The sequence below is a fragment of the Phalangium opilio genome, unplaced genomic scaffold, assembly GCF_054372755.1.
Source record: "Phalangium opilio isolate 3A_F unplaced genomic scaffold, DU_Popi_V2 ptg000025l_1, whole genome shotgun sequence".
Taxonomy (NCBI): Eukaryota; Metazoa; Arthropoda; class Arachnida; order Opiliones; family Phalangiidae; genus Phalangium; species Phalangium opilio.
In genome coordinates this window covers 484,824-510,474 of record NW_028324156.1, presented here as the reverse complement: position 1 = coordinate 510,474, position 25,651 = coordinate 484,824, and the positions used below count along the sequence as shown (strand labels likewise).

Here is a 25,651-nt window from a genome sequence, read left to right as displayed (position 1 = left end):
CCATTCACCAGAGTAAAGCAAGGCCATCGCGGTTTAGAGAAAATTGATTTACCTGCAAGATACCTCCTTGTAGGACGAGGGCGGCGTAGGCGTATACGAAGGTGGGCTGATGGAAGCGAACGGAGGGGAAGAGGGCCATATGGTAATCGGCCAGAGCCCAAGACGCGAGAGCGACAAAAACCATGACGCTGACCAGCAGAACGAGGTTACACGAGTAGATCCATAGCCTATAATACCTCATAGCTTTGTGAAGAAACATGGAGGAAGGTGACAGATCCGACTCCACCACCGCCGAACAAGATTGGCCCGAAAGCAATGCCCCCGAGCTAGAGGCCACGATGCCCCCAGCCACGCACACCTCCTAAATAAATAATTCATACACAGACCATTAATAATAATTTGTTAATTAACTGGCCAAATAATTAATGATATCAGGTGTAATTACCTGATCGGCCGCGGGGGATTCTTCTAATTGTCCGGTGGGCTGTTCGTGGGGAGACAGGGGCGCCTCGACGGCGGCCGGCCCTGGCTCCGGGGTCGATGCTGGTTGAGACGATGACCTTCTCGGAGGACAGGGAGGTCGTTGGGAGGCTCCCGAGGAGGCGGTGGTCGGGAGTCGCGCTTCACGCTGATCTGGAACTGGTTGGCTAGTCGTCTTGCGCTCCCTCGAGAGTCACATCTCTTCTAGGAACTGCCAGCGACTGCTGACCGATTCCGGGCAGCAAGACTCCAGAAACGAATTGGTGACCAGCTTGAAATGGTGAAAGTCCAGAGAAGTGACCGTGCTCGATAGAGACTGCGTCCGGCGACTCCGCTGAGACGTGCCCGCGCCCGAACTACTCATTACAATCAAATGACGCACCCGAGACCTTCAAGCCGAAGCCTATCGCTCCCTGGACTGTCCTTGTATACACACCCGAACTGAAAGCGGAATCACCCCGACGTATACCTACAACAACCAAAACAAATAAAGAACGCATTGTCATTCCAAAAATATTTCTTGAAATCGGTGTAAATTAAGATACGTTTGACCTTTAATCCCCTTGCTCCTTCATATATATAACCATAAGTTTATAAGATATATTCCAAAAGTATGACGCTTCCTATACTTCGTAATGCTAGAGACTTACAGCTCGAGCTAGTTCGAGAACGACAAGCGAGAATTGAGTAGCTACACTCGGTTAATTTTGTCCATCTTCCTATTTAGTGTGTTTTTAGCCTTTGACAGCACCTCACCAGGCCTCCCTCGCTTTACCTCGAATCTATGAACTACGCCACTTCACGACAAGCTCCAGTTTGTAACCAGTGACAATCTTATGGAACATATCTTATGAAATTATGGAACATAACTTAAGCATTTTGCTACGATGACTCTTAATATTTGTCTCTAGCAATTTTAGGCCTGCACCGCATCGCCATTAATTAATAAAAGCGGCCCCAAGCGGACGGGGGAAGAGAATCTCTCTCTCTCCTCTCTCTAATTGAAGCCAGCTCGACAAATTATGTCGGGTAAAACAGCTGATACGAGGAAGGAAGGCAGCCAAGCGAATATAACACCACCATTCCCTCCGTTCGTCGCTCTACCTCTAGAGAACATTGTCTTCACTCTATTTGGGCAAGCCTCCTATTGAATACGACTGGAGACTTGATTTGTTGACTGAAATAATTTGCTTCCCCACTTCTTTCATTGTCAGTCTCAAAACTCTTGATTTTATAAAAGATACGGTGAAATCATTTGATGTATTGATACCCCCTATCCAAAGATACTAAATACGACAGGGTTCCTTTTAAACGGCCGGTGGTCCATGCAGTACAAGAAAAACATACGAAATTAGCAATAACATATCGGTATTGCTACCTCGATCCACTTTGGAGTGTCAGAACTCTGGGTTTTCCGCGCGGGAAGAGGGATTAACTCTCTATCTCACGAGTGGGTAGACGTATTTGGGCGTATCCTCGGCAACGCCAAACCAAACCGTCCTTACCACCCTCTTCGTTCTTCTACATTCTATACGTCTCGCGGAAAAACGGTCGCGTAGCAACGACAAAATTTTCTTCTCTGTCGAGAGAACACATCGCTTATTGATACGAACATAAGTTCAGAAGATATGTTGGCCGCAAGTTTGTCAATGGTTACAAACTGGAGCTTGTCATGAAGTGAAGGAGGTAGGTCATAGATTCGAGGTAGAGCGACCCCTGCCTGGTTTTGGCGCTGTCAAAGGCTTAGTAATGCAGACTAAATAGGAAGTCCTGCAAAACTAACCGAGTGTAGTACTTCAATCCACCTTATTCCCTTTCGCCGGAAGTTAGGCTTAGCTCGGGATTCATGGGGGTGAGTAATGGGAAGAAATTCGTCTGTCGTCTGCTACATAAGCCAAAAATATGTACTGTAGCGGACGACAGACCAATTTCTTCCCGTTACTCACCCCCATGAATCCCGAGCTAAGCCTAACTTCCGGCGAAAGGGAATAAGGTTGATTCTCGCTAACTAGCTCCCAGTAAGTAAGTCTCTAGCATTACGAATTATAGGTAGTGTCATACTTATTGTATGAACATATCTTATAAACTTATGATACGAAGTTAAAACCTATATCTATATATATAGGGACACAATCATAGACGTACGCGTTTACGTTCACGAGACTATACCTATATAAACAATCCCTACGAGTCTGGTCCATAGAATCTAAGAAAGGTAGTCAATCCACTTAAATATTTATTATAAATTTCTCAAATGTCATCTGATCTATCTATTTTGGTATACGGGCTCTTTTAATTTGGGTAATGGACACATAAATCCCTAGAAGCAAAAAGCTCGTAAATATTTTAAACGGAAAAGTCTACCTAGCCCCTTTAAGACGATGTCCACGGAAATTTTGGGGATTTGGTCCATTAAAGGGGTTGGAATGAATAAAGAAAAAGTGGTTTATGGTTTCGAGGTCGTGGATTAAGAAGGGGATGTATATTTCACGATGAATCGATAGCGTCTTAATAGCCAGTCAGACCCCTACCACTTCGACCCCCCCCCCTTCTCCGAAGGTACAGGCCACGGGGCGCGTGTTTACGAGGCAAACCAGCTGTTACCGTATAACTCGTCTCTAAGTGCGCAAGTATGCAGGGTGTTTCTGATAAGTCTGCCATAAATTAAGGTGGACGAACGATTTTAACTTCTATCTCCATTTTACCACAAGGGCCACAATTTTTTCGAGTTATGATTTGATAAGTGTTTTAGGGAAAATTACCCCTTAATTAAATTATAAATTAATCATTGTTTAAATCAGTTTCTTAACTAAATCAGGGATAGATTTAATTTTTGAAGTAGGAATGGAGAACAGAGTAATATCTAGGCGAGCGTCAAAGTCCCGGACCCCCTTCCACGGTACCGGGGGGGGGGGGGTATGAAAGAAGAGGCCAATAAGATATTTTAAACTTTTCGTTACGTGTTGGAGGGAGGGGCTCTATACTGGGTGGTCTATGAGTCGGACTGAAGTAAATACTAACCGTTCATCCTTCCTACTTCTAAATATAAAGGGGTCATAGCTAAAATACACCATCCAATCTCAACTTGAAAACAGTGACCCGGACTGCAAAATGGATGTAGAAGTTATCCTTTTTCGACTCAAAGAACAGCCCCTCTTAATTCATGGCAGACTTATCAGAAACACGCTGTGTATATGCGAGGAAAACATTAATTTGCATGAGAGTCTCACGTTTTAAAGTCTTATAAGACGATTAAGGTATACTTCAATTGATGGACTGCTTACTTAAAGAAGGGGTAAGCTTCGACGCTTTTATGTAGTTCAAGTTCGCGCCATTAATTTTCCATTTTTTTTTTTCTTTCCCGCTTCAACGATAAGTCGTCGAGAAGAATACGAGTACTTAATTCGTTTTACTTAAGTTTATAACACGCTAAAATATATTATAGTCTGCTTTATTTCAGAAACGGTATTGAAGTTAGGCCTAAAAGTTGGGAGGGGGGTTTGTATTGTGTTGCGTACTGCTAATGTGTTCTCTACGGGGCACTTTCGACCTAGAAAACCTTATCCCGGCCTTTTCTTTTGAAAAACATTTCTTCATCTCCCATAGTAACCATTTGCAATAAAAGAGAGCGCATTCATTTTATTGATTACGGAGATACAAAGTAACGAATATTAAAATTTAACCTTGAAACATTGAAGAAGCTTTTTTTGCAAAAATGATAACGATAATTCGTCTGCTAAAATAATTTTCTCTAATGTATTATGAGTCGTGTTAAGTGACTATCCCTTCATTAGGGATTCGTTAAATAATCTCTCGGGACTAGGCGAATACCGAATAGTCCAGGGTTTAAAATTCTGTCCAACTTTAGAATCCAAAGAAAAAACATATCTACAAAATTGTGTATAGATCTTTCCATATCCCTAGCGGCTTGTTTCGCTATGGCCTAAGCCTATAGACCATTTCGGAAATTACATACAGACAAACCAACACAAAGAGGGCGATGCCGCCATTGGGGTATTCTCACTTGCGTCAAAGAGCACCGTTAGAGGCATGCAGTGCGAGTTGGCTAGCCTTCCGCGTGAAGTGAACTCTGGCCAGTGAAAATACCCCAATGGCGGCCTAGTCCCTGTATGTTGGTTTTTCTGCAAGTATTTCCGAAATGGTCTATATGGTAAGAAAAACATTTTTCTCGAGGTGTCACTCTCATATCCTTTTCGAGGCGAATCCCCTTGAATTATGCATTTTTGGTGGTGTCCTTTTAAATTGAGCTGGAACAGACGTGGGGATATTTTACCCTTTATTCCTGGACCCAGCAAAGACATAAGATAACTTACAAGAAAAACGTATCTATGGTCATAAGTTTATAAGATATGTTCCTTCCATAAGTATGACACTACCTATACCTCGTAATGCTTCTGAGAGAGTTACAGCTCGAGCTAATTCTAGCAGAACGACAAGCGAGAATTGAAGTCCTACACTCGGTTGGTTAGTTTTGCAGGACATCCATCTAGGTCCTATTTAGTCTGTACTAAGCCTTTGACAGCGCCAAAACCAGGCCTCCCTCGCTTTACCTCGAATCTATGACCTACCTCCTTCACTCCATGATAAGCTCCAGTTTCTAAGTTACCAGTGACAAACTTATGGAAGGAACATACCTTATGAACTTATGCTATGGTTACAGTATGGTATATAATTTAAAACAAAATTCGGCCTTAATTAATTATTTTCAATAACGTTCCCGAGGTGTTAAAAATAACCAACCAAATTCGATTGAGTTAGTTCTTTACAACTTACCCAAAGAGTAAGTAAGCAAGCTCTACAAATTCCCAGGACAAGTACTTTATTTTCCAATCCATTTGTACGAAGAAGGGATAAATAACCTTACTCGTGTAGCGAGTGATTCCCGCAAAAAAAAAAAACAAGCACAAACAAATGTTGTTTTGCAACTTCGTCGGATCAATTTCAGTTCGATCGGAGAAATTGGGGTTCAAGAAAAAAGGCGCCCACATTTTGGCAATTCTAAAATCGTTACGAGTTCATTGTTTATTTTTTTTTTCGTTGTTGTTTCTCCGATAGCAAATAGTCAACAATTTTAGGTCCATTTGCGATGTTATTCTGTGTTCGGCTTCAATAAACAAAAGTAATCCGCTGCAATGGCATTTTTAAAATTTTTGCATCCCAAAATAGTGACGTCACGGTGCATTGAGATTGCGTGCTTTTATACTAAGCGAGTGACAAAATGGTTTTTGACAACTGTTAATGGAATGGGTGGGATCTTTCACGGACCTTATAAACCCTATAAGGGACAGGAAAATTTGGAAAAGGAATGCACGAACAAGATATAGTTTCCACTAAAATTCCGCCTCTTTCTCTAAGCTTAAACTAAAATGTGCAGTGTTGTCAGGCCCTCTCAGAGACAAGTTGGTCAAGTACTAATTGACCAATAGGAATATTACATGCAAGGAAACAAACTTCCAGGGGCAAGCCTCCAATCCATACTAGATAATTTCTCTCACGTCAGGAGACACCGCTAGAGGTATGACCGAGTTGGCTAGCCTCTGACATTCAATGAGCTTGGGCTGCCTCCATTATAGAGGCGTGCCCCTGGAAGTTTGTTTCTCTGTACGTATAATTCAAACTAAACTGCTACCCTTTCTCTCCGCTATGTCTTGACTGTACGGTCTGGCAACACTGGACTTGGGGATCGGCAAACATGTTACGAGACAGCGGCCGCCCTTTCAAAAAAGGTGGTACTTCATCTCTTTGCCGGTCCTCTCTTTTTTAATTACAAAGAGTCCATGCTACGCTTCCACTTTCATCACTGTTTCATACATTTTCGCACGCGCTTAAGGTAAAAGTGATTAAGACGCGTCATGGCGTCATAAAACGTTTCACCCAATCTATATATACGAACATATTAACATTTCCTAACGATCCATATAGGAGGAGGCGAGTTAGAATATATGCCTTCCCCCTTCTGTGGGGACGACGACGGGGGAAAGTCCAGAATATCTTTTTTCCGAAAGGTCAAAGTTGAAAAGGTCTCTTAAGCTCTCCGTCTATATCCATCAACATTCGATTCCCTTCGACCATTTCTAAAAGCGGCGACCGCGAATTTTAAAGAACAGGGGGACTTGATGTGATTCTTTAACCGAAGAACCAATATAGTCAAAGGTGCATATTGTATAATAAATATGTTAAATACAAGTTCGTACAGTTTCAGGCGTATTGGTTCATTCTCGATAGACACAGAAATATAAATAAACTCGACTGAGATTGATTGAAGGGTCCGTCGGTCGGTCTTTTTCTCTCTCTCTCTTTCCTTCCTAAGAGACTACGATTTTCAATAAATTTTCCGAAGAACGGTTTAGGGAAAGACTGTTATAGTCAGCTAAAGGAAGCGGACTGATACAAAGTTGGGATAAAAGTAGAGCTTGCGTCGTAAGTTAGTATATATACAGGGTGTTACTTAAAAAAAGGGAGGGTAATTGTAGGACCGAAGAATAGTGGGATGGTTCTATGGGAAATCAGTTTTGAGTCGAAAATGTTGTAACTTCTATCGCCAGTTTGACCAAAGGTAAATCCTAAACTAGTTACGATTAGAGTGTTTTAGGGATGACCCCTTTAAATTTAAGAAAGAAACTGAATGACAATGAATTCTAATTTAATACATAGTTTACAGACTAGGAAGATTCACACCATTTACACAAGGAGGTCAGGCTTAAGGTATAATCAAGAAGTGATATCTAGTTTATTAGGGAGAAGGTATAAATTCGCCGCATTTATAATCTAGCTTTATCTCCAGTCCAAACGTAGACGCGTCCGGAGTTAATCCCCGCTGCCTCTAAATTACAACCATGCAGCATCTCATTGGTTCTTGAAAACTCACGTCAGCGCGACGCGAATGACGAAAATTACGTATTTTCCGACTGAGGAGAGGCTGGCGAAATAGCCAGGCATCCTTTTACGTCCCCCCTTGTATTTTGAAAGGGGGACTGGGACTATGGCGCGCGAATACTTAGGCATCTTATACCTTCTCCCTAATAAACTAGATACAACTTCTTGGTATTACAAAAGTAGGCCATGCAGACTCCCTGATGGATTCAAAAGCCAAGCCTCCTTGTGTAAATGGTATGAATCCTCCTAGTCTGAATTAACTATGTATTAAGGGGTCATCCGTAAAACACTCTTAAACCTAACTCATAAACGCGGTGTCCCTCAGGGCAAAATGACAAAAAAGTTACACATTTTCGACTCAAAATTGAACATTTCAAATAGAACCATCCCGCAGTACTTCGGTCCCTAACAACCTTTTTTTGGCGGGCACACCCTGTGCATAAGCTTTCTTCTGACATAGAATTTTCTGCTAAGATTATATATAGGCCCTAGACGGGGGCGGGGGTCAGGTGCAGGATTTAGTTCATTTTGAGAAATTGAAAATTTATAGGAAAATCACGTAGAACCAAGGGATCTTTAATATATATTGCTCGGCTTTTATCTTCTTCGAGGTACAATTATTGACTTTCGCTCACGGTGAAATTAAAAGGCCATGCGGTTCAACTTTTCCTCTTCTATAGTTTATACTTGGAGGAAAGAGGGTGCGATGGAGTAGTAATATTTATACCTAAAACGTTGCCGTCTGTACCACCATCTATGAAATGACAACGAAGTTCAGTCAACAGTGAGCACGTATGATGAGGAGACTCTGAGAGACCAAATTCTCTGTAAGCCACTTAGTGACTCGGTATCAGAATTCAGCACATGCGCAATCGGCGCAACAGAGAGGAAAAAATCAGAGAAGTTTGTTTTGTTTATGGCCGAAGCTACAGTTAACCACGCTTATCCCTGGTCTGGTGCGAGCCTCCAACCGTCTATTCGTATTTACCTTCCCTTTTTAAATTTCCTATTTAACGGATCATGTGACGTCTGGCTCCTCAGCTATGCGTCGAGGTAGGTGCGCGTGAGAGAGATATCGGGCTGTGCCGTTATAGTTACCTCCTCCCCTTACACGTGCTCACTACTCCCAGCATCCTCGGTTGGCGTTTTGGTAGGGTACGTGTTTACAGTACGAAAACGACGACAATGCCCCCTAGGTCTTAAAAATAGAAGCTAGGTTCGATTTTAATAGGTGCTAGGCGACAGCTTAACGAACCCCCAACACGCGCATGGTACTCTGCTACTTTCATTACCGCATACGTCCCACGAACACTTCTACACTCCATCTCACCTCTTTCCTCCAAGGTTTAGGGTCGACCCCCATTGCCGTGAAAACCCACACCAATATATATAATAAATATATCGACCAACCGTCTAACAATTTAAAGGTCATTGTAGGGTTTAAATTGCGTCTTATGTCTCGCCCTCCATTTCAAGTCGAAAAGATCAGAAACCTCTCTTGACTTTAATCTGATAAAAGCATAATCTGACAAGGAAGAGAATCATCGACCATCTTCCCGGGACAGAGAGAGAAAAAAATGTAGGGATTGCAAAAGTCACCCCTACCCAAGAGTGCAAAGGTCAGCGATAATTCTTCCGTAGAAAGAAGGGTCAAATGTCACGAAAGATCCTTTCTAAGAGGATGACATTCTTGCCCGAAGAACGAGTACTAATTTCTCCTTCAATCCTAAAAGGAAGTACTCATCCGATAAAAATTACAGTGAAAAAGAAAGAAAGAAGGAACGGAGACACATTTTGATAAAGTATCCTTGGGATATATTTGTTAATGAAATTAAGTTAATAGGCCAAGTAATTCGCGCCGGAATTAGGCGCTTAATGAACCGGGGCGGAACTACTACCGAAATAGAATGCAAATTAACATCTCGCGCGCGAGAGAACGACAATAAAATAAATACCTCGTGCACGGAATTAGATGCTTAAGAAGAATTAAGGTGAAAATACATTTTCGCGCGGGAAAAATACGTCATCGAGCGCGTGGAGTTAGTAGCGTGCCTAGGAAGCGTAAAAAGATATTAATAAAAGAAGCCTTTAATATTTTTATCATACAGTCTTGATAAGGCCCATTCAGACTGCAAACAAAAATCGTACGTCCATCTCGGCGAAGTCGCTTAATAGAGTGCTGTCAGAAGCGCCGGTGTGACGTCACCCATGATGTTTTCACATAAAGAAAAAACGGTAACTGTCATGGCCACCCATTGCTAAAGACAGACTCGTGACGTTTAACCTTGGATCTGACGTCACAACTGACAGCACTCTATAAAACACGTGGCAACGACTCGCCGGTTTAGTTCGAAAACTAGTTTTTAGTTTCGTCGGGCAGTGAGTGTCGAGATCTCGCCACCTTCGTTAGCGCCATAGCTCACTAGATCATGCCTTAATAACGCGAGATCGAGTGAGCTACGCTTTAGCAGACGATATTTGAAACGTTTTTGGGGTCTTGGCGCGGTATTTGTTATTTAAGTTGTTCGGCTATTTTAATATTCAAAAGCAGGGCCGAAAATAAACACAGGACACTGGACATTGTCCAATAAAATTTAAAATGTCCCATAAATTTTATAAAAACAAAGGGGGTTACTGGACACTTGACCAGTAAATTTTCCCCAAGCTTTGATAGCTTGACTATGAAGACGCGACACAATTTTTGGGCACTCCAGTGGACAATGGCCCATAAATTTTCAAGTCAAAGGGGGTATCACTGGACACATGTACTATAAGAAATGTTTCTTATTTCCGGCCCTGTTCAAAAGTCTTGGTTCCAAAAGGCCATATTTGCGACTCGTTTTAAGTCGATTGCTCTAACGCCTGAACATGGAAATGAACGATCGACGCGACCGACGGGATCGTAAGATTTTACTCCAGTCTGAATGGGCATTAAGAAAGAATTGAATTGTGTGCTTGAATCAACTTCAATTTGAGGGTAAAAGTCCTTATTAAATATACATGATAATGATTCTGAAGATGGACGCCCATACTATCTATTTTGAATTGTTTTCCAAAAAACCACGCCACCCTTTTTTCATCCCCTCCCCAATTCCTTAAACACGAAAATAAATTTTTTCTTGAAAACCATACGGCCCAGGTCGCGTTCCTATCTTTTTGAACTAAGATAGAACGATCTTCAGAAAGTGTTTTTGGATATTTTGGGACAGAGAAAGAGGTGGGTGGGTGGATATGACCAGAAGTATATAATAATTCTCTTCGAGAGAAGTGTACCACAAAGCGGGGTAAGTGTAACGTCACTCTTCCCAACATCGGAACGGTTAGAGCAAGGTTACTAAACCTAATCACATACACGATAAATAGTTCCCTCATCATTACTCTATTAGCGTTTAAATATTTTGTCCCACGTCAAGACGAGGTTTGTGGGATGATTTCTGGGGATTTAGTGCCAAACAACTATAGAATTCACCTTACGGTGCGATGCCCATTTGTAATTTGATGAGCGGGAAAGTAAACTAAAAGGGTGAGCCTGGGAAGAATGACGTTACATAACTAAAGCATTAAGAGGATACAGAGTGTCATCCTTCTTCTATTATCCCCTTCTGGTATGACGCGGGGATCGGTTTTTCTGAACCTGAAAATGAATTCTCTCCTAAAAGAGTCTCTTTAAAAAAATGGGGGAACGAAAGAACGATTATGTAAATTTTTGAAAAATACGAAAAGTGATTTCAACAGAAAACGAATCAGACTTTAGCTCAGCTGAGCTGAGAGATTTCTTAAAAATGGTTATATAGACTGAACGCGGGCAAATAGAAAATTGCCTAAATGGGCTATTATACCTTAAAGGCCATTTTAAAAACTAAAGAAATTTATACGGGACTATTTAAAGGTTAGAGTATCAATCCGCGTTAGCTTTGGATTTAGTACCAAGTTCAAAATCTTGCTTTAAAAAAATAATCGAAGAATGCTGTATTCACTTTGGTTATATGTATTATATTATAATATAAACGCGAAATAAGGCCCCACCTAAGGGGCCCACGCCCCAAGAAAGTTGAAAGTTCCAATATAAATCACTTCTACCCTATAAAATCCGCCCTACATTGCCAAGAGGGGGTCCTTTCTTAGAATACATTCCCTTGGGATTCAGCGAAAAATAAAGTACACAATTTGCATGGTAATGGACGAAGGGATACTAACAACAACAAAAACCGAATGAAAAAATACAAGAATAATATTTCACCTAGAAAAATAAATACATCTGAATAATTCGGGGTAAAAGATGTCATTTTCTCCTTGTCCAATTGGATAAGGCGAATACTGTCCATAGGCATCCTATCTCTAAGCTAATACCAAGAAGCGATATCAAGTTTACTAGGGAGAAGGTATAAGATGCCTAAATATTCGCGCGCCATAGTCCCAGTCCCCCTTTCAAAATATAAGGGGGGACGTAAAAGGAGGCCACCGGGCTATTTCGCTACACTCTCCTCAGTCGGAAAATATGACTGTAATTTTAGTCATTCGCGTCGCCGCGCTGACGTGAGTTTTCAAGAACCACTAGTTGTAATTTAGAGGCGGCGAGGATTAACTCCGGACGTACTATACGTTTGGACTCGAGATAAAGCTGGAAATGTGGGGCGAATTTATCCCTTCTCCCTAATAAACTAGATATCACTTCTTGCTAATACATAATGAAAAAACAGCCCATCTCTAACCTAATATGGACTTGGTAATTTGGACGTAGCTCCTTCCCTACCCCCTGTCGCCATTCTGGTAGAAGCTATTACAGCCCCCCTTCTTGGTATCTTCTTTAACTAGAGTGAGGTTACATGACGTAGCACTGCCAAGTCTCTATTCATTCGAGGCAGGAAAATGGACGCGTCTGGTTTACCCGGGTGTGTGTGAGGGTGAAAAGCTATTATCTTGATCCTACGGGGCATTTGGCCCCATTAAGAGAGAGAGAGGGGTTCGAGGCTTACTAATACGTTTGTCCCATAGGGACATATCCATATAAACAATATGCGTATTAAAAGAAACAACGCACACACACACCCAAACCAATCTGGTTAAACCCTAATAGAGTTGGGTACAAATAAAAAAAATTATTCGTATCCTAGTCATTTTCGCCCAAATCCAAAGAAGAGCAGGAAATCCTTTTCGAAACCGAGTTAAGAGCGCTTTCAAAAAATAGACAATGAAACAAAAAAATCTTCGTAATGGGGACCAATCCCAATTTGCTTTTAAAACATTAATAAGAGTCATTACGAGAAGAATATGGCTCAAAGCAGGGAGGAGTAGAAATGGAGTTGTATCGCACGCGCCTCTTAGGGAAAACATGGTTATCGCTTATCACGTGGTATCAGAGTTCCCCGCAAAACTCGCACTATAGTCTGCTACTACGAACTTCCTCGTGTCGTCACAAACTCCCATCTCTTAACACGGTTTTGGAGACCATATTGTAAGTCTTCAGATCAGTCAATACAATAAACAATTTCGATGTAACCAAGAGGGAAAGACAAGGGGGTAAAACTCAACCTTTCATCTCGATTTCGGGCCTGCGCTTTAGTCATGTTACATCCTGAGAATGCGCAAAGACGGTAATGTAACAACACCTTGTATGTCCCGGTACTGAGGGTTGCCTAACCCCTTTTTTATGTGGAAAAGGTCTATTTAGACTACCAATGTCACGTCCCAGTAGCTCCTCCCATCTCATTACCACTCTATACGTACTGCCCTCTTGTGAGAAAATATTGATAGGGATAAAAAAGCGCCCATTATCTGGACATATTTGAAAATGGTACATTTTGTGTTGGAGAGAGGGCGCAAAATAGTAGCTCAATACACAAACAGCAACCCACGTGACAAAAATAAAACAATTTAACCTCCTTTCTCCCACTGCGGGAGGTTAGGCTCACGGTGTAGACCACTTGTACAACTCACAAAACGTCTCCCTTTCAACTCCTCCCTGAACAGAAAGCAAAGACGGAGTAGTAGCTCAAGATGAGTCGAATTTTCGAGGGCGGAATTCCTTAATACACAAACAGCAACCCACGTGACAAAAATAAAACAATTTAACCTCCTTTCTCCCACTGCGGGAGGTTAGGCTCACGGTGTAGACCACTTGTACAACTCACAAAACGTCTCCCTTTCAACTCCTCCCTGAACAGAAAGCAAAGACGGAGTAGTAGCTCAAGATGAGTCGAATTTTCGAGGGCGGAATTCCTTGAGGAGTTATTAAAAAGAGAAAATTCGTGGTCCCTTACCAAAAAAAAAAAAAATTGCCCGATCGATTAAAAGCCGATAATAGCGTGGCTAGAGAGTACATTTTTTTCTTTTCACTTTAAGTTCATACTACAACGGAAGGCGGTTATCCATATTTCTCCAATACCAATCAAATTCAGCTTGGAAACAGCTTAGAAGCCTAGTCTACATTAATCCGTCTCCTATCTACCCGTTTGTAAAATCGATTTCTGACAAATTGGATTCGTATAGCTAGGCGGGGGGCTAGAGGGGGGGGGTTGTACAAGTTAAGGCTTCTGTTTAATACTCTATTCATCGTAACAAAGACAGTAGTAGCCCGCGCTCCCAGCCCCCCCCCCTACAGGTATTAGTTAAGGAACGGTTTAATGGAAAACACATATGGACCATTTTGATCAGAGATTTCAGCTATACTACCTGTCTAATTTCCATCCATAATCGTGAAAGATGGAGACGAATTAGCCATGGGATGTTATACATTGAGAGGGGTGATGGAGGAAAACGGTCCATAGACCATTTCATTAATTCCACTAGAGAAGTACAAATACCACAGAGGCGGGTAGGTCACCTTCTTGGGTTATTTTTCCTTCACACGACCCAACTTACCAGGGATAGATTTAATTTTAGAAGTAGGAATGGAGAACGGTTAGTATTTACTTCAGTCCGACTCATATCCACCCAGTGTAGAGCGTACTCTCCCTTCAACACGTACGAAAAGTTTAAATTATCTTATTGGCTGACTTAAACTACGTTTTGATGACGTTGCTGACGTGGACGGTGAAAAATACGTAATTCCTTTGTTACCTCTGTCGCTATGACCCACCTCTTCTTTCATACCCCCCTCCGTCCCGTGGAACTTGTGTGGAAGGGGGTCCGAGACTTTGACGCGCGCCCAGATTACTCTGTTCTCCATTCCTACTTCTAAAATTAAATCTATCCCTGATTTCACTCAACTAAAGTTGAATCATCTAAATGAGTCAAAACGTTCTATAGTCTGAAAAGGCCTTTTGTAATTTATGGAATTGTCTATTAGCGGAGAAGAGATAAAAATTTATGGATGAAAGGGTTTTTCAAATAATTTGTTCCGCCATTTTGCGACTGAAAGGAGCGTGGGGTCAGACGCACAGTACTCCGTAACGGTTTTACAATTAGCGTCATTAGGAGGCTGGGCGTTAATTAGAGCCACTTCGATTATCGTTGTCGCCGGATTTTATAATAATAATTGAGCGTAACGAATTTAACTAATTGTTTCTTTGGGGGGGGGGGGTACCTATAGATTGTATTTCAAAAATTCCAATATCTTCTCCCAAGATATTCTAGATTCTAGTTACATGGCAACCCTGTTCGAGGTTAACGCATTTTAGTTATAAGGGAAACCGAACAGATGTTTCTTAATAAATATTTATATTGTTGAGGGAAAATAGAATACATTTTCTTTACAGCAACGAGAAAATATGAAAAGAAAAATAACAAAACAAAAACAACTCCACTCACCACCGCTGCTTTTCAAGTGTTGATAATGATGATATGAACAATTACCCCAATTCTTAAACGCCCGATTCTGTCAAAAATAAATAAATAAATAAATAATAAATTGCGATAAACTAGGCATAGGTAGTATTAAATGTCATAGTTCATTTAAAATCGAAAATATATACACTTTGAGACATACGCAAAAGACTAAGAATCAATAGACTTTTTGGGCTAGTTCCTTGCAATTAGGGAAAAAATCGAGAACATTGGTTTAAAGAGGACATTTTGGTCTATTAGATTCTCGATGTGCAAGAAGCTCTCTTATTTACAACCGGAGATTTTACAAAAGGAATTTCAATATTATGGAGATATCTGGTTTTCTATTTAATTTTTTGATTTTCTTGGGAAGCGTTTTCGGGTATGTTCCTCGCAATTAGGGAAAACATCGAGAACATTGGTTTAAAGAGGACATTTTGGGCTATTAGATTCTCGATGTGCAAGAAGCTCTCTTATTTACAACCGGAGATTTTACAAAAGGAATTTCAATATTATGGAGATATCTGGTTTTCTATTTAATTTTTTGATTTTCTTGGGAAGCGTTTTCGGGTATGTTCCTCGCAATTAGGGAAAACATCGAGAACATTGGTTTAAAGAGGACATTTTGGGCTATTAGATTCTCGATGTGCAAGAAGCTCTCTTATTTACAACCGGAGATTTTACAAAAGGAATTTCAATATTATGGAGATATCTGGTTTTCTATTTAATTTTTTGATTTTCTTGGGAAGCGTTTTCGGGTGTGTTCCTCGCAATTAGGGAAAAATTCGAGAACATTGGTTAAAAGAGGACATTTTGGGCTATTAGATTCTCGATGTGCAAGAAGCTCTCTTATTTACAACCGGAGATTTTACAAAATGAATTTCAATATTATGGAGATATCTGGTTTTCTATTTAATTTCTTGATTTTCTTGGGAAGCGTTTTCGGGTGTGTTCCTCGCAATTAGGGAAAAAATCGAGAACATTGGTTTAAAGAGGACATTTTGGTCTATAAGATTCTCGATGTGCAAGAAGCTCTCTTATTTACAACCGGTGATTTTACAAAAGGAATTTCAATATTATGGAGATATCTGGTTTTCTATTTAATTTTTTGATTTTCTTGGGAAGCGTTTTCGGGTGTGTTCCTCGCAATTAGGGAAAAATTCGAGAACATTGGCTTAAAGAGGACATTTTGGTCCATTAGATTCTCGATGTGCAAGAAGCTCTCTTATTTACAACCGGAGATTTTACAAAAGGAATTTCAATATTATGGAGATATCTGGTTTTCTATTTAATTTTTTGATTTTCTTGGGAAGCGTTTTCGGGTGTGTTCCTCGCAATTAGGGAAAAATTCGAGAACATTGGTTTAAAGAGGGCATTTTGGTCCATTAGATTCTCGATGTGCAAGAAGCTCTCTTATTTACAACCGGAGATTTTACAAAAGGAATTTCAATATTATGGAGATATCTGGTTTTCTATTTAATTTTTTGATTTTCTTGGGAAGCGTTTTCTTAGAGACGTTAAGTATTCGCAACTTGTTGAAAAACGTCGCCAAAGGTGCTCCAAAAAGGGTAATTATAATTATAGGAACGAAGTACAGTGGGATGGTCCTATGGGAAATCAATTTAAAGTCGAAAATGTATTATAACTTCTGTGACATTTTGCCCTAAGAAGGTCACCCCCTAAACAAGTCATGATTGGAGTCATTGTTTTAAGGACGACCCCTTAAATTTAATTAAGAAACTGATTTAGACAATGATTTCTAATTTAATTAAGGGGTCATCCATAAAATAGTCGGTGACCCTAAGGGCAAAACGTCATAGAAGTTACATAACATTTTCGACTCAAAATTGATTTCCCATAGAACCTTCCATCCCACTTTACTTCGGTCCTATAATTGTCCTCCCATTTTCGGAACACCCGAAATATTCGTAAACAATATGACCCAACAATAGAAGAGTTAAGCAACTGACACAATTTAATTTATGTACATTAATTGCCCTTTGAGGTTTTTAGTTAAGAGTTACGAGTTTGCTTATCCTCTCTATTATCGCGTCCTTATGCAAAATAATATATTAACAAGACGTTTGGCATTGAATCTATTGAGATGAAGCTCCAACCGAGACCCGAAAACCGACCTCCGGGGGGGAGGAGGAGGTCATATAAGGGCTTCGAAAGAGCTTAAAATTGCATGGAATTAATTACATTTCGAAAACCACTCAAAGGACGTCGGTCGGATAGTCGCACGCCCTTGTGTGCCCCTCGTTACTACAAACGTAATTAAGACATTAAATGCAAAGTGAGCTAGTATCCAACACCTTAATTTGTCCTTCAGAAAGGCGACAAATCCTCACAAGCCACCATACCTATATAATAGTAAAGATCTAGGAAATTGTGTCGCGGGGATATATTTTGAAGACACACACTATATAACAATGCAAGAGGGAATAAAGAGATACGAGAAATCTTAATTACTAAATAAAATTCCTATTATGAATCATCCTAGTACGTAATTAGAGGTGGATAACAATATTATTAAATGGCCATTCAAAATTGAGAAGCTATATAATATAATATGAAATGAAATCGATTCAATATATTTCGAAAGGGAATTGGCTTTATATTTACATATTGTCATTATTCCATGGAGTTACTTTACTGGTTTATTGGAGTGACTTTAAAAGCGTCTTGCAACCGCACTTAAATCTCCGTTAATATTGCTCCATGGTGACAGAAGCATTGTCTTAATAATATGTACGTCTTTACCAAGGAGTTATTACAAGTTATGGAGTGATAATGAAAGTTACCTTAAAAGCCTGTTAAAACCGCACTTAAATCTCCGTTAATATTGCTCCATGGTGACAGAAACATTGTCTTAATAATATGTACGTCTTTACCAAGGAGCTATTACAGTTTATGGGGTGATAACGAAAGTCCCTTAAAACCGCACTTTAATCTCCAAAAATATTGCTCCATGGTGACAGAAGAGTTGATTTAAGCGGTTCTCATTGGCATTTACCATGGAGTTATTACAGTTTATGGAGTGGTAATGAAAGTTACCTTAACAGCGTCCTGCAACCGCACTTAAATCTCCGTTAATATTGCTCCATGGTGACAGAAGCGTTGTCTTTATAATATTTACGATGTTACCATTGGCGTTGACTATGGAGTTATTACAGTTTATGGAGTGATAATGAAAGTTCTAACAGCCAAAGCTGCGTGCAATTACTTGACATCTACGCATCAGTTTCCAATTGACATTTTCCGATGGAGTTATTGCATTGGAGTGATAATAATAGACACCTTAAATCGCAGTAAATTACAGCGACTCAAATAATTCGACTCCACGGTGGCAAATTTGAATTTAGAAATTACCTCGCTTACTTTAATCTAATCTTCGACGTCATAAGATTTTCCTTGGACGAATTTTAAATGTTTTACGGAGAAGATAGCGTGCCAAAGCGACCCCCTACTCCGTCTAGAGACAATGACGTATCGTTTTTAGAGACAGTAGACTTTCTCTTTTAAATTTGAACTTGGGGACGCTAAGCTTAAAGTGTATGAAGTTTTTCTCCCCAGTTTTAAATTTTAACTCTTCTCTCTCTCTCTCTCTCTTTCTCTCCCTCTCAATCTCTTTCTCTCTCACTCTTACTACCTCCCCCTTCTCTCTCTCTCCCTCTTTCTCTCTGCAAACTGGATAAATTTGGTAAGCCATTAGGCAAAAGGGTTTCCAGATTAAAAGTGAAAGCCTTTCAGTCCATTTTTTATTCACACAGTACGTTTTTAGTTTCGTTTATCGATTGATCAAGACCTTGGAAATAAAAATCTATATTTTCAAATTTGATACAGGTACGAGGTTCATAGATTTTTATATAAAAAGAGATACATATACCTTACAGGGTGTTCCATAAAAAAGGGGTGATTATATAACCAAAGTACAGTGGAAGTTGGTTCAATGGGAAATCAATTTTGAGTCAAAAATGTATTGTCAAAAACTATATTTTGCAACAACGGATCCCCTAAACAAGTTATGATTACAGTGTTTTACGGATGACCCCTTAATTAAATTAGAAATCATTGTCTTGGATCAAGGGGCCATACCTAAAACGCTCCAGCCATAACTTAAAACAGTGTCCCTTAGGTCAAAATGTCACAGAAGTTAAAACATTTTTGACTCAAAATTGATTAACCATCCCACTGTTTCCTATAATTGATCCTATAATTACCCTTTTTGGAGCACCCCCGTATTAATTTGGAGGGGTCATCTGTAAAACACCCCAATCATAACTTGTTTAGGGTGGTCTTTCAGGGCCAAATGTCACAGAAGTTAACAACATTTTTGACTCAAAATTGATTTCCATATAACAAACGCACTGTACTTTAATCCTATAATTGAATTAACCTTTATGGAACACCCCATATTAATTTCAAGGGGCCATTCGTAAAACACTTCAATCACAACTTGTAAACGGTGGTCCTTAGGGTATTCCCGGATTCCAGACCCTTAAACACCCCGGGTAGCTTTCGCTAACCTTGTAAAAAAATTTACAAAACCCTCTGATAGACGTTTTATTCTAGAAAAGTTTCCAAGAACTTTCCTTAAGAAGAAAAAACAAAAATAAAATATAACCGGACATCTGGAAATGACAAGGGCTTGTACTACTTTCTCTTATACCTAATTTAACATAATGTATTAATACGCATGGCATTTATTAAATTTTTTTTTCATCTGAATAAGTTTTTAAACAAATTTAAAGCGCTGCCGTTGAGTGCTCGGATTTAAACATCCGCGTCTAGAACTTTTTTTTAAAAAAACGTTTGTTGTTGGAGAAATAGAGAGCGGTTTTTTTTTGAGTTTTTTTAACTCTTGCGTTTACATTTGTACTCCAGGGGATCATTAAAAACGGGACCATCATTCGTTTCGCCCAGAAAAAAACCAAAAAAGAAAAAAAAAAATGGGATCAGTTTTTTTCTAGAAATGGGATCAAGAAGTGTTATCTAGTTTACTAGGGAGAAGGTATAAATCTCGCCACATTTATAATCTAGCTTTATCTCCAGTCCAAAAGTTTCGTAGGTCCGCCACCTCTAAATTACAACCAGCGAGATATCTCATTGGTTCTTGAAAACTCACGTCAGCGCGACGCGAATGAGGGAAAATTACAGTCATATTTTCCGACTGAGGAGAGGCGAAATAGCCCGGCCTCCTATTACGTCCCCCCTTGTATTTTGTAAGGGGACTTTGGGACTACGGCGCGCGAATACTTAGGCATCTTATAACTTTTCCCTAGTAAACTAGATATAGCTTCTTGATGGGATACATCGTTAAAGTCGTCGGGTTTTGGAAAAAAAATGTACCATTTTTAACACGACCAAAAAAAAATTCGGTTGCTCTTTATGAAATATTTCTTTGGTTTTTTTGGGAAAGAAACGATTCGGAAAACGAGTATTGGGTCAAAGGTCAAAGGAAGATGATATTTTAAATGAGGAAGATTTATGTCAAAATATGTTTTTTAAAAGAGAGGGTGAAAAGGAAAACGCTTAATGATTCTCCTACTAACTATATAAGACCAATCTGCATATTGTGAAACATACAGATAATTTTAAAATTCAAATTAGTTTGAGATTTTAGGGATAATTTTAAATTAGCACCTCCAACCAATCGCGTAGCGCCCTGCCTTCCTGTTAACAAAACTCTATATACCCGTCTATAGGTTAAAGGAAACCAGCGTACTAAATATTTGTGAAATCGGTTGAAACGCGCGGACTTAATTGCATAGAGAATATTTTTTACATTTCTGGGCGCCATTTTTTAAGATGGCGGCGGATTGGAAAAATCTCTCTTAGTACGCGCCTTCTACTTATGAGTAACGTTCCTGCAAATATTCAGCCTTCTAGAGGAAGCGGTTTGGGCTGGGCGTTGATTACCAGTCGGTCTGTCAGTCAGTCAGGACTTCGATTTATATATATAAAATGTATATCAGTAATTTGAAATCTGAATAGTTTAGGAGGTACCCTCTACACGCAGAGACTATACCTTATCATTTTGGAGGACCCCAGTTATCTGCAGGTAAAAAAAGGCCCGGGCCCTAACGGAAACGGGTCCGGAATAAGTCGGTCGGTCTGACGTTCCAATGAACTCTATCGTGGACCCCCAAAAACACCTAACTTTTCTCGTTAAACAATTTTATCTCTAATCGGAAAAGTACTTTCCTAGGGAAAGAAATAAAAAAGCGCGGGAAACGGGAAGGCTAATACGTTTTACGCGCCAACTAATTATTGTCGTGGAATGAAATTTCCTATTAATAATTTGGTAGAAGCTACAAGTTGGGAAAACCAAAATATTACCTCTCCGAGTCAAGACGACTACTTACAAACTTATTTACCCAATATGGAAATGTTTCTTAAGTTAAAATTTATGAAATATTAAAGCAGTATGCAAAGCATAGCAAATATACTGTAAATCAGACGACATTTTACATCCAATAATGATATACTTGTACACATTAAAATCATCCGATGGGGGAAAAACGGGAAATGAAGAGATAAAACTTTGGAGAGATATATACCTTTACCTGTTTGTAAAGGCCCAATTTTCTACTCCTCAACTGTATGCTCTCTATGTTCAAAGCCATATTCACAACAGGGTTGCCATGTTCTCGCGTGATCAACTGGTTTCACGCCAATTAAATAGCTATAGTCCCATAGAGCTATTTGTATTAATTCCTCCATAGTTTTTTCGCCAAGCTGAGAACTACGCGTTTTACGTCACGTTATCCAAAAAGCCGACTATTTTCTTTGAAGACCGCGCTAGCTCAGCGCTAAACACCGTGACGTCAAAATTCAAAAACAAAATCCCGTTATGCTAACAGCGCTGGGCTCTGCTGAACGCGGCCCAGATTTCCACCATGATTATAAAATCTAAGCCTAATTATTTAAAAGTGTATTTAACTTTCGGCTCACTCTGAACCGTTAATGTCTCTGCATTACAGAAACGAAAACCAAACCCAAGCGTTTACTTTTTGGTTCACTAAGCCTATTGACAAATAAAAGTTCATTTGACCAATATAGTAGCGTTGTGCTTGTATTCACTTAAGAAAGGATTATGCTATAAACAGATGTAGTATAGCTTAAGTAATATATAATATTCCATTTTAAATAATAATATTAAAAAAAATCTTTGGAATATCAAAATGAAATAGAGCTTTAAAGCTACAAAAGTACTAAATGCAGCATAATTACGAAAAATATTTCCACATATTCACTTTATATTAAGGATAAAGGGAATATTATGGTTCTGTAGGATTTCTTTACACATCAAAACAAAACGAACTTTTAACGCAGCGCACTACTGTAACAACGGACGGACACACACAGACAAAACATGGACTGCTTTTTAACTCTTTCCGTATTAATTTTGAATTGAGAAACAAGATTATCTTAAATATTAAAATAAATATAATTAATATTTAATATTTTCTTCGTTAGTTATTCGCCTTATTGAACGTTACATCGTTTTAAAAAAGAACAATTAAACATTCTTGAGAGACTTGACTAATATTGGCGTTTGAAATGAAGCATACGCCGGTTGCTTCGCCTTAATCAAATAGGTAGTATATAAGGGTGTCGAACTACAGCTAAAAGCAAGAACAACCGCAATTGCGAAAACCTATCGTGGACAACCCACCCTAGGGAGGCTAGACGTTTCTCGTAACCCTAGCTGATCGCCGCGAATGTCTTAAACCAAACGATGACGATGGAGTAGAAGCCAGGTGTACAGACTGGTGTCCAAGTGGAATGGACAAAAACAAAGACCAGAAGATGGTGGTGTAGAAGCCAGGTGAACAGACTGGTATCCATGCGGGATGGACAAAAACAAGGACCAGAAGATGGTGGTGTTAGAAGCCAGTGTGTACAGACTGGTGTCCATGTGGGATGGACAATGACCAGAAGATGGTGGTGTTAGAAGCCAGTAAGTACAGACTGGTGTCCATGTGGGATGGACAAAAACAAAGACCAGAAGATGGTGGTGTTAGAAGCCAGTGTGTTCAGACTGGTGTCCATGTGGGGTGGACAATGACCAGAAGATGGTGGTGTTAGAAGCCAGTAAGTACAGACTGGTGTCCGTGTGGGATGGACAAAGACCAGAAGATGGTGGTGTGAGAACTCATGTAGAGTAGCCAGTAAGTACAGACTTGTGTCTGTGTGGAATGGACAAAGACCAGAAGATGGTGGTGTGAGAACTCAAGTAGAGGAGCCATTTCCGTGACTGTGAAAGCAGTTCGGAAATGGCGAACACGTTTGCTCCGATTTGGAAACTGCGAACGCGGTCACGTGGGTGTAACAACAGACACACACACACACACACAGACACACACACGGACACACACGATCGTTACAGAACCTCTCCGTGACATACGTCACTCGGAGAGGTAAAAAGGAAAGAAGAAATTAAGGAAGACCGCGTACACCGACACAAAAGGACAGAATTTAATTTAGTCGCCGCGCGCGGTTACTTTATCTAATTTGGGTGGTTTTTTTTTCTTCTTTTAATTATTTTTTTTTTCAATTGCGAAATAAATAAATTTCAAAAAAAAAACACCTTTAATTTCTTAATGAGCCAATTAACAACGTAAAATTTTAATTACTTTATTCAAAAATTGTCTGGGGGAGTTAGGAACTAGAAAGTTGGGTTTAAAGTATACTATGTAATCAGATAAATACTTGGCGCCCAGAAATGTAAAAAATCTTCTCTATGCAACAAAGTCCTCGCGTTTCAACCGATTTCAAAAATATTTAATACACTGGTTTTCTTTAACCTATAGACGGGCTGAATGGTCTTTCGGGTTCGATTTGTCGCCATCTTTTTAAATGGCGGCCAAAAACTTAAAAACCCTTCTTTATAGAAAAATGTCCGCGTAAAAAGTAATAAAAAATGCATCCCGACGGGCTGACGGGCAACGCCGAGTGCCTTCGCTCCTATAGGGTGTTACAAAAATATTAGTCATCAGTAAAATCTACCCATTCTTTATATCCTTTTGATGGAAGTTCTTATTACACCCGAGCGACGCCGCGGGTAACAGCTAGTAAATAATAAACAAGCATACAAACAAACATAACACACCTTTCATAAATAACTATATATTCTGTATTGATTTTAAAATATTAGAAGAAAGATAATTAATTAAGTAAGCAATTAATATGGGTAATGGAGCGCAGGATCAAATTGGTTTTAAACGACCTTTTTCCTTTTCATAGCTGAACTGAACTCAAAGTTATTAATTCTTTCCGACATGGAGATAAGCAAGCGTAAATGCGTCTTTTATAGCTCCCCTCCCCCATGTTTATAGGCTGTAGCGTAGTACTGGGGGAAAAATAAGCCTTTATTGCCGAAAACCCATCTATGCAGCTATACGGGATCCGGAATCCCGTCACCTATACATCTTTTTACGACTCAGAGTCTAGCAGCTATATACCTCTTTATTATAGATAGAGTACTTGCCTGTGTTAAGCCTTGGACGTCGTAAAAGAGCGTTTAAAATGGAATCCCTCTACCCATTAGACACACACCATGCCTGTGGCAAGGCAAAAGGCCTGGTGGTTCTTCTATAGGGGAAATACTATAGTTTGTAGCTAAATTTGGTGCGCTACAAGATGGCCGAAAAATGGTATAGTAGCCTACAGGGCACGTCCCTTGAAAGTCAACTTTGACCCTATTTAATAATAAGGTAGCGCGTCTTATCAGGGGTCTTGGGGGATGGTGGTGGATATTTTGGAGTACATTACCTTAAATATATTTGTTTTTTTTGGTCGCATTTTGTTAATTTCCTAATTGGATTAATCAAAAACTGCACCAACGTTAATGCCAGTAACACTAGAGATATACAGGGTGTTTCTGATAAGGCTGGCATAAATTAAGGGAGACTGTGTTCTTTTGGAAATCGATTTTGAATCTAAAATGTATAACTTCTATCTCCATTTTGTTAGCCAAAAGGGACACCGTTTTCAAATTAATACTGGATGGTGTACTTTACGGATGGCCCCTTAAACTTAATTAGGAAACTGATTTAGACAATTATTTATAATTTAATTAAGGGGTAGTTTTCCCTAAATCACTCCAATCAAATCATAACTCGAAAACAGTATCCCTTAGGGCAAAATGAATGGTGATAGAAGTATAGAACATTTTCGACTCAAAATCGAGGGCCCAAAAGAAAATCCCCCTTAATGTATGCCAGACTTATCGTAAACACCCTGTACATGTAATCCCGGGTTATCTATATCTATATAAATCAAAGTCCTGACTGACTGACTGACTGATAATCAACGCCCAGCCCAAACCGCTTGCCCTAGAAGGCTGAAAATTTGCAGAAACGTTACTCATAAGTAGTAGGCGCGTACTAAGAAAGGTTTTTCCAATCAGCCGCCATCTTAAAAAATGGCGACCAAAAATGTAAAAAATCTTCTCTATGCAACAGAGTCAGCGTGTTTCAAACAATTTTGCAAATATTTTGTA

At 39.6% G+C, this 25,651-nt stretch overlaps 2 protein-coding genes across 5 annotated transcripts in view; one reads left to right on the top strand and one right to left on the bottom strand.

Moving 5' to 3' along the window:
* Nucleotides 1-25,651, bottom strand: part of LOC149691580 (tetraspanin-14-like) — a 118,661-nt gene that overhangs the window by 3,335 nt on the left and 89,675 nt on the right. For 3 of the 4 annotated variants that reach the window (XM_089868916.1, XM_089868917.1, XM_089868918.1), the window contains 3 exons: nucleotides 15,127-15,193; nucleotides 446-949; nucleotides 53-361 (listed from right to left, as the gene is read on the bottom strand). In XM_089868916.1, coding sequence (XP_089725042.1) covers nucleotides 53-259 — 207 coding nt within the window. In that variant the 5' untranslated portion in view covers nucleotides 260-361; nucleotides 446-949; nucleotides 15,127-15,193. The remainder of the gene's footprint in view (nucleotides 1-52; nucleotides 362-445; nucleotides 950-15,126; nucleotides 15,194-25,651) is intronic. The other variant, XM_089868919.1, reaches the window with a different exon arrangement.
* LOC149691582 (uncharacterized) overlaps nucleotides 1-25,651 on the top strand; it is a 120,553-nt gene that overhangs the window by 9,176 nt on the left and 85,726 nt on the right. The gene's annotated exons all lie outside the window — the stretch shown is intronic.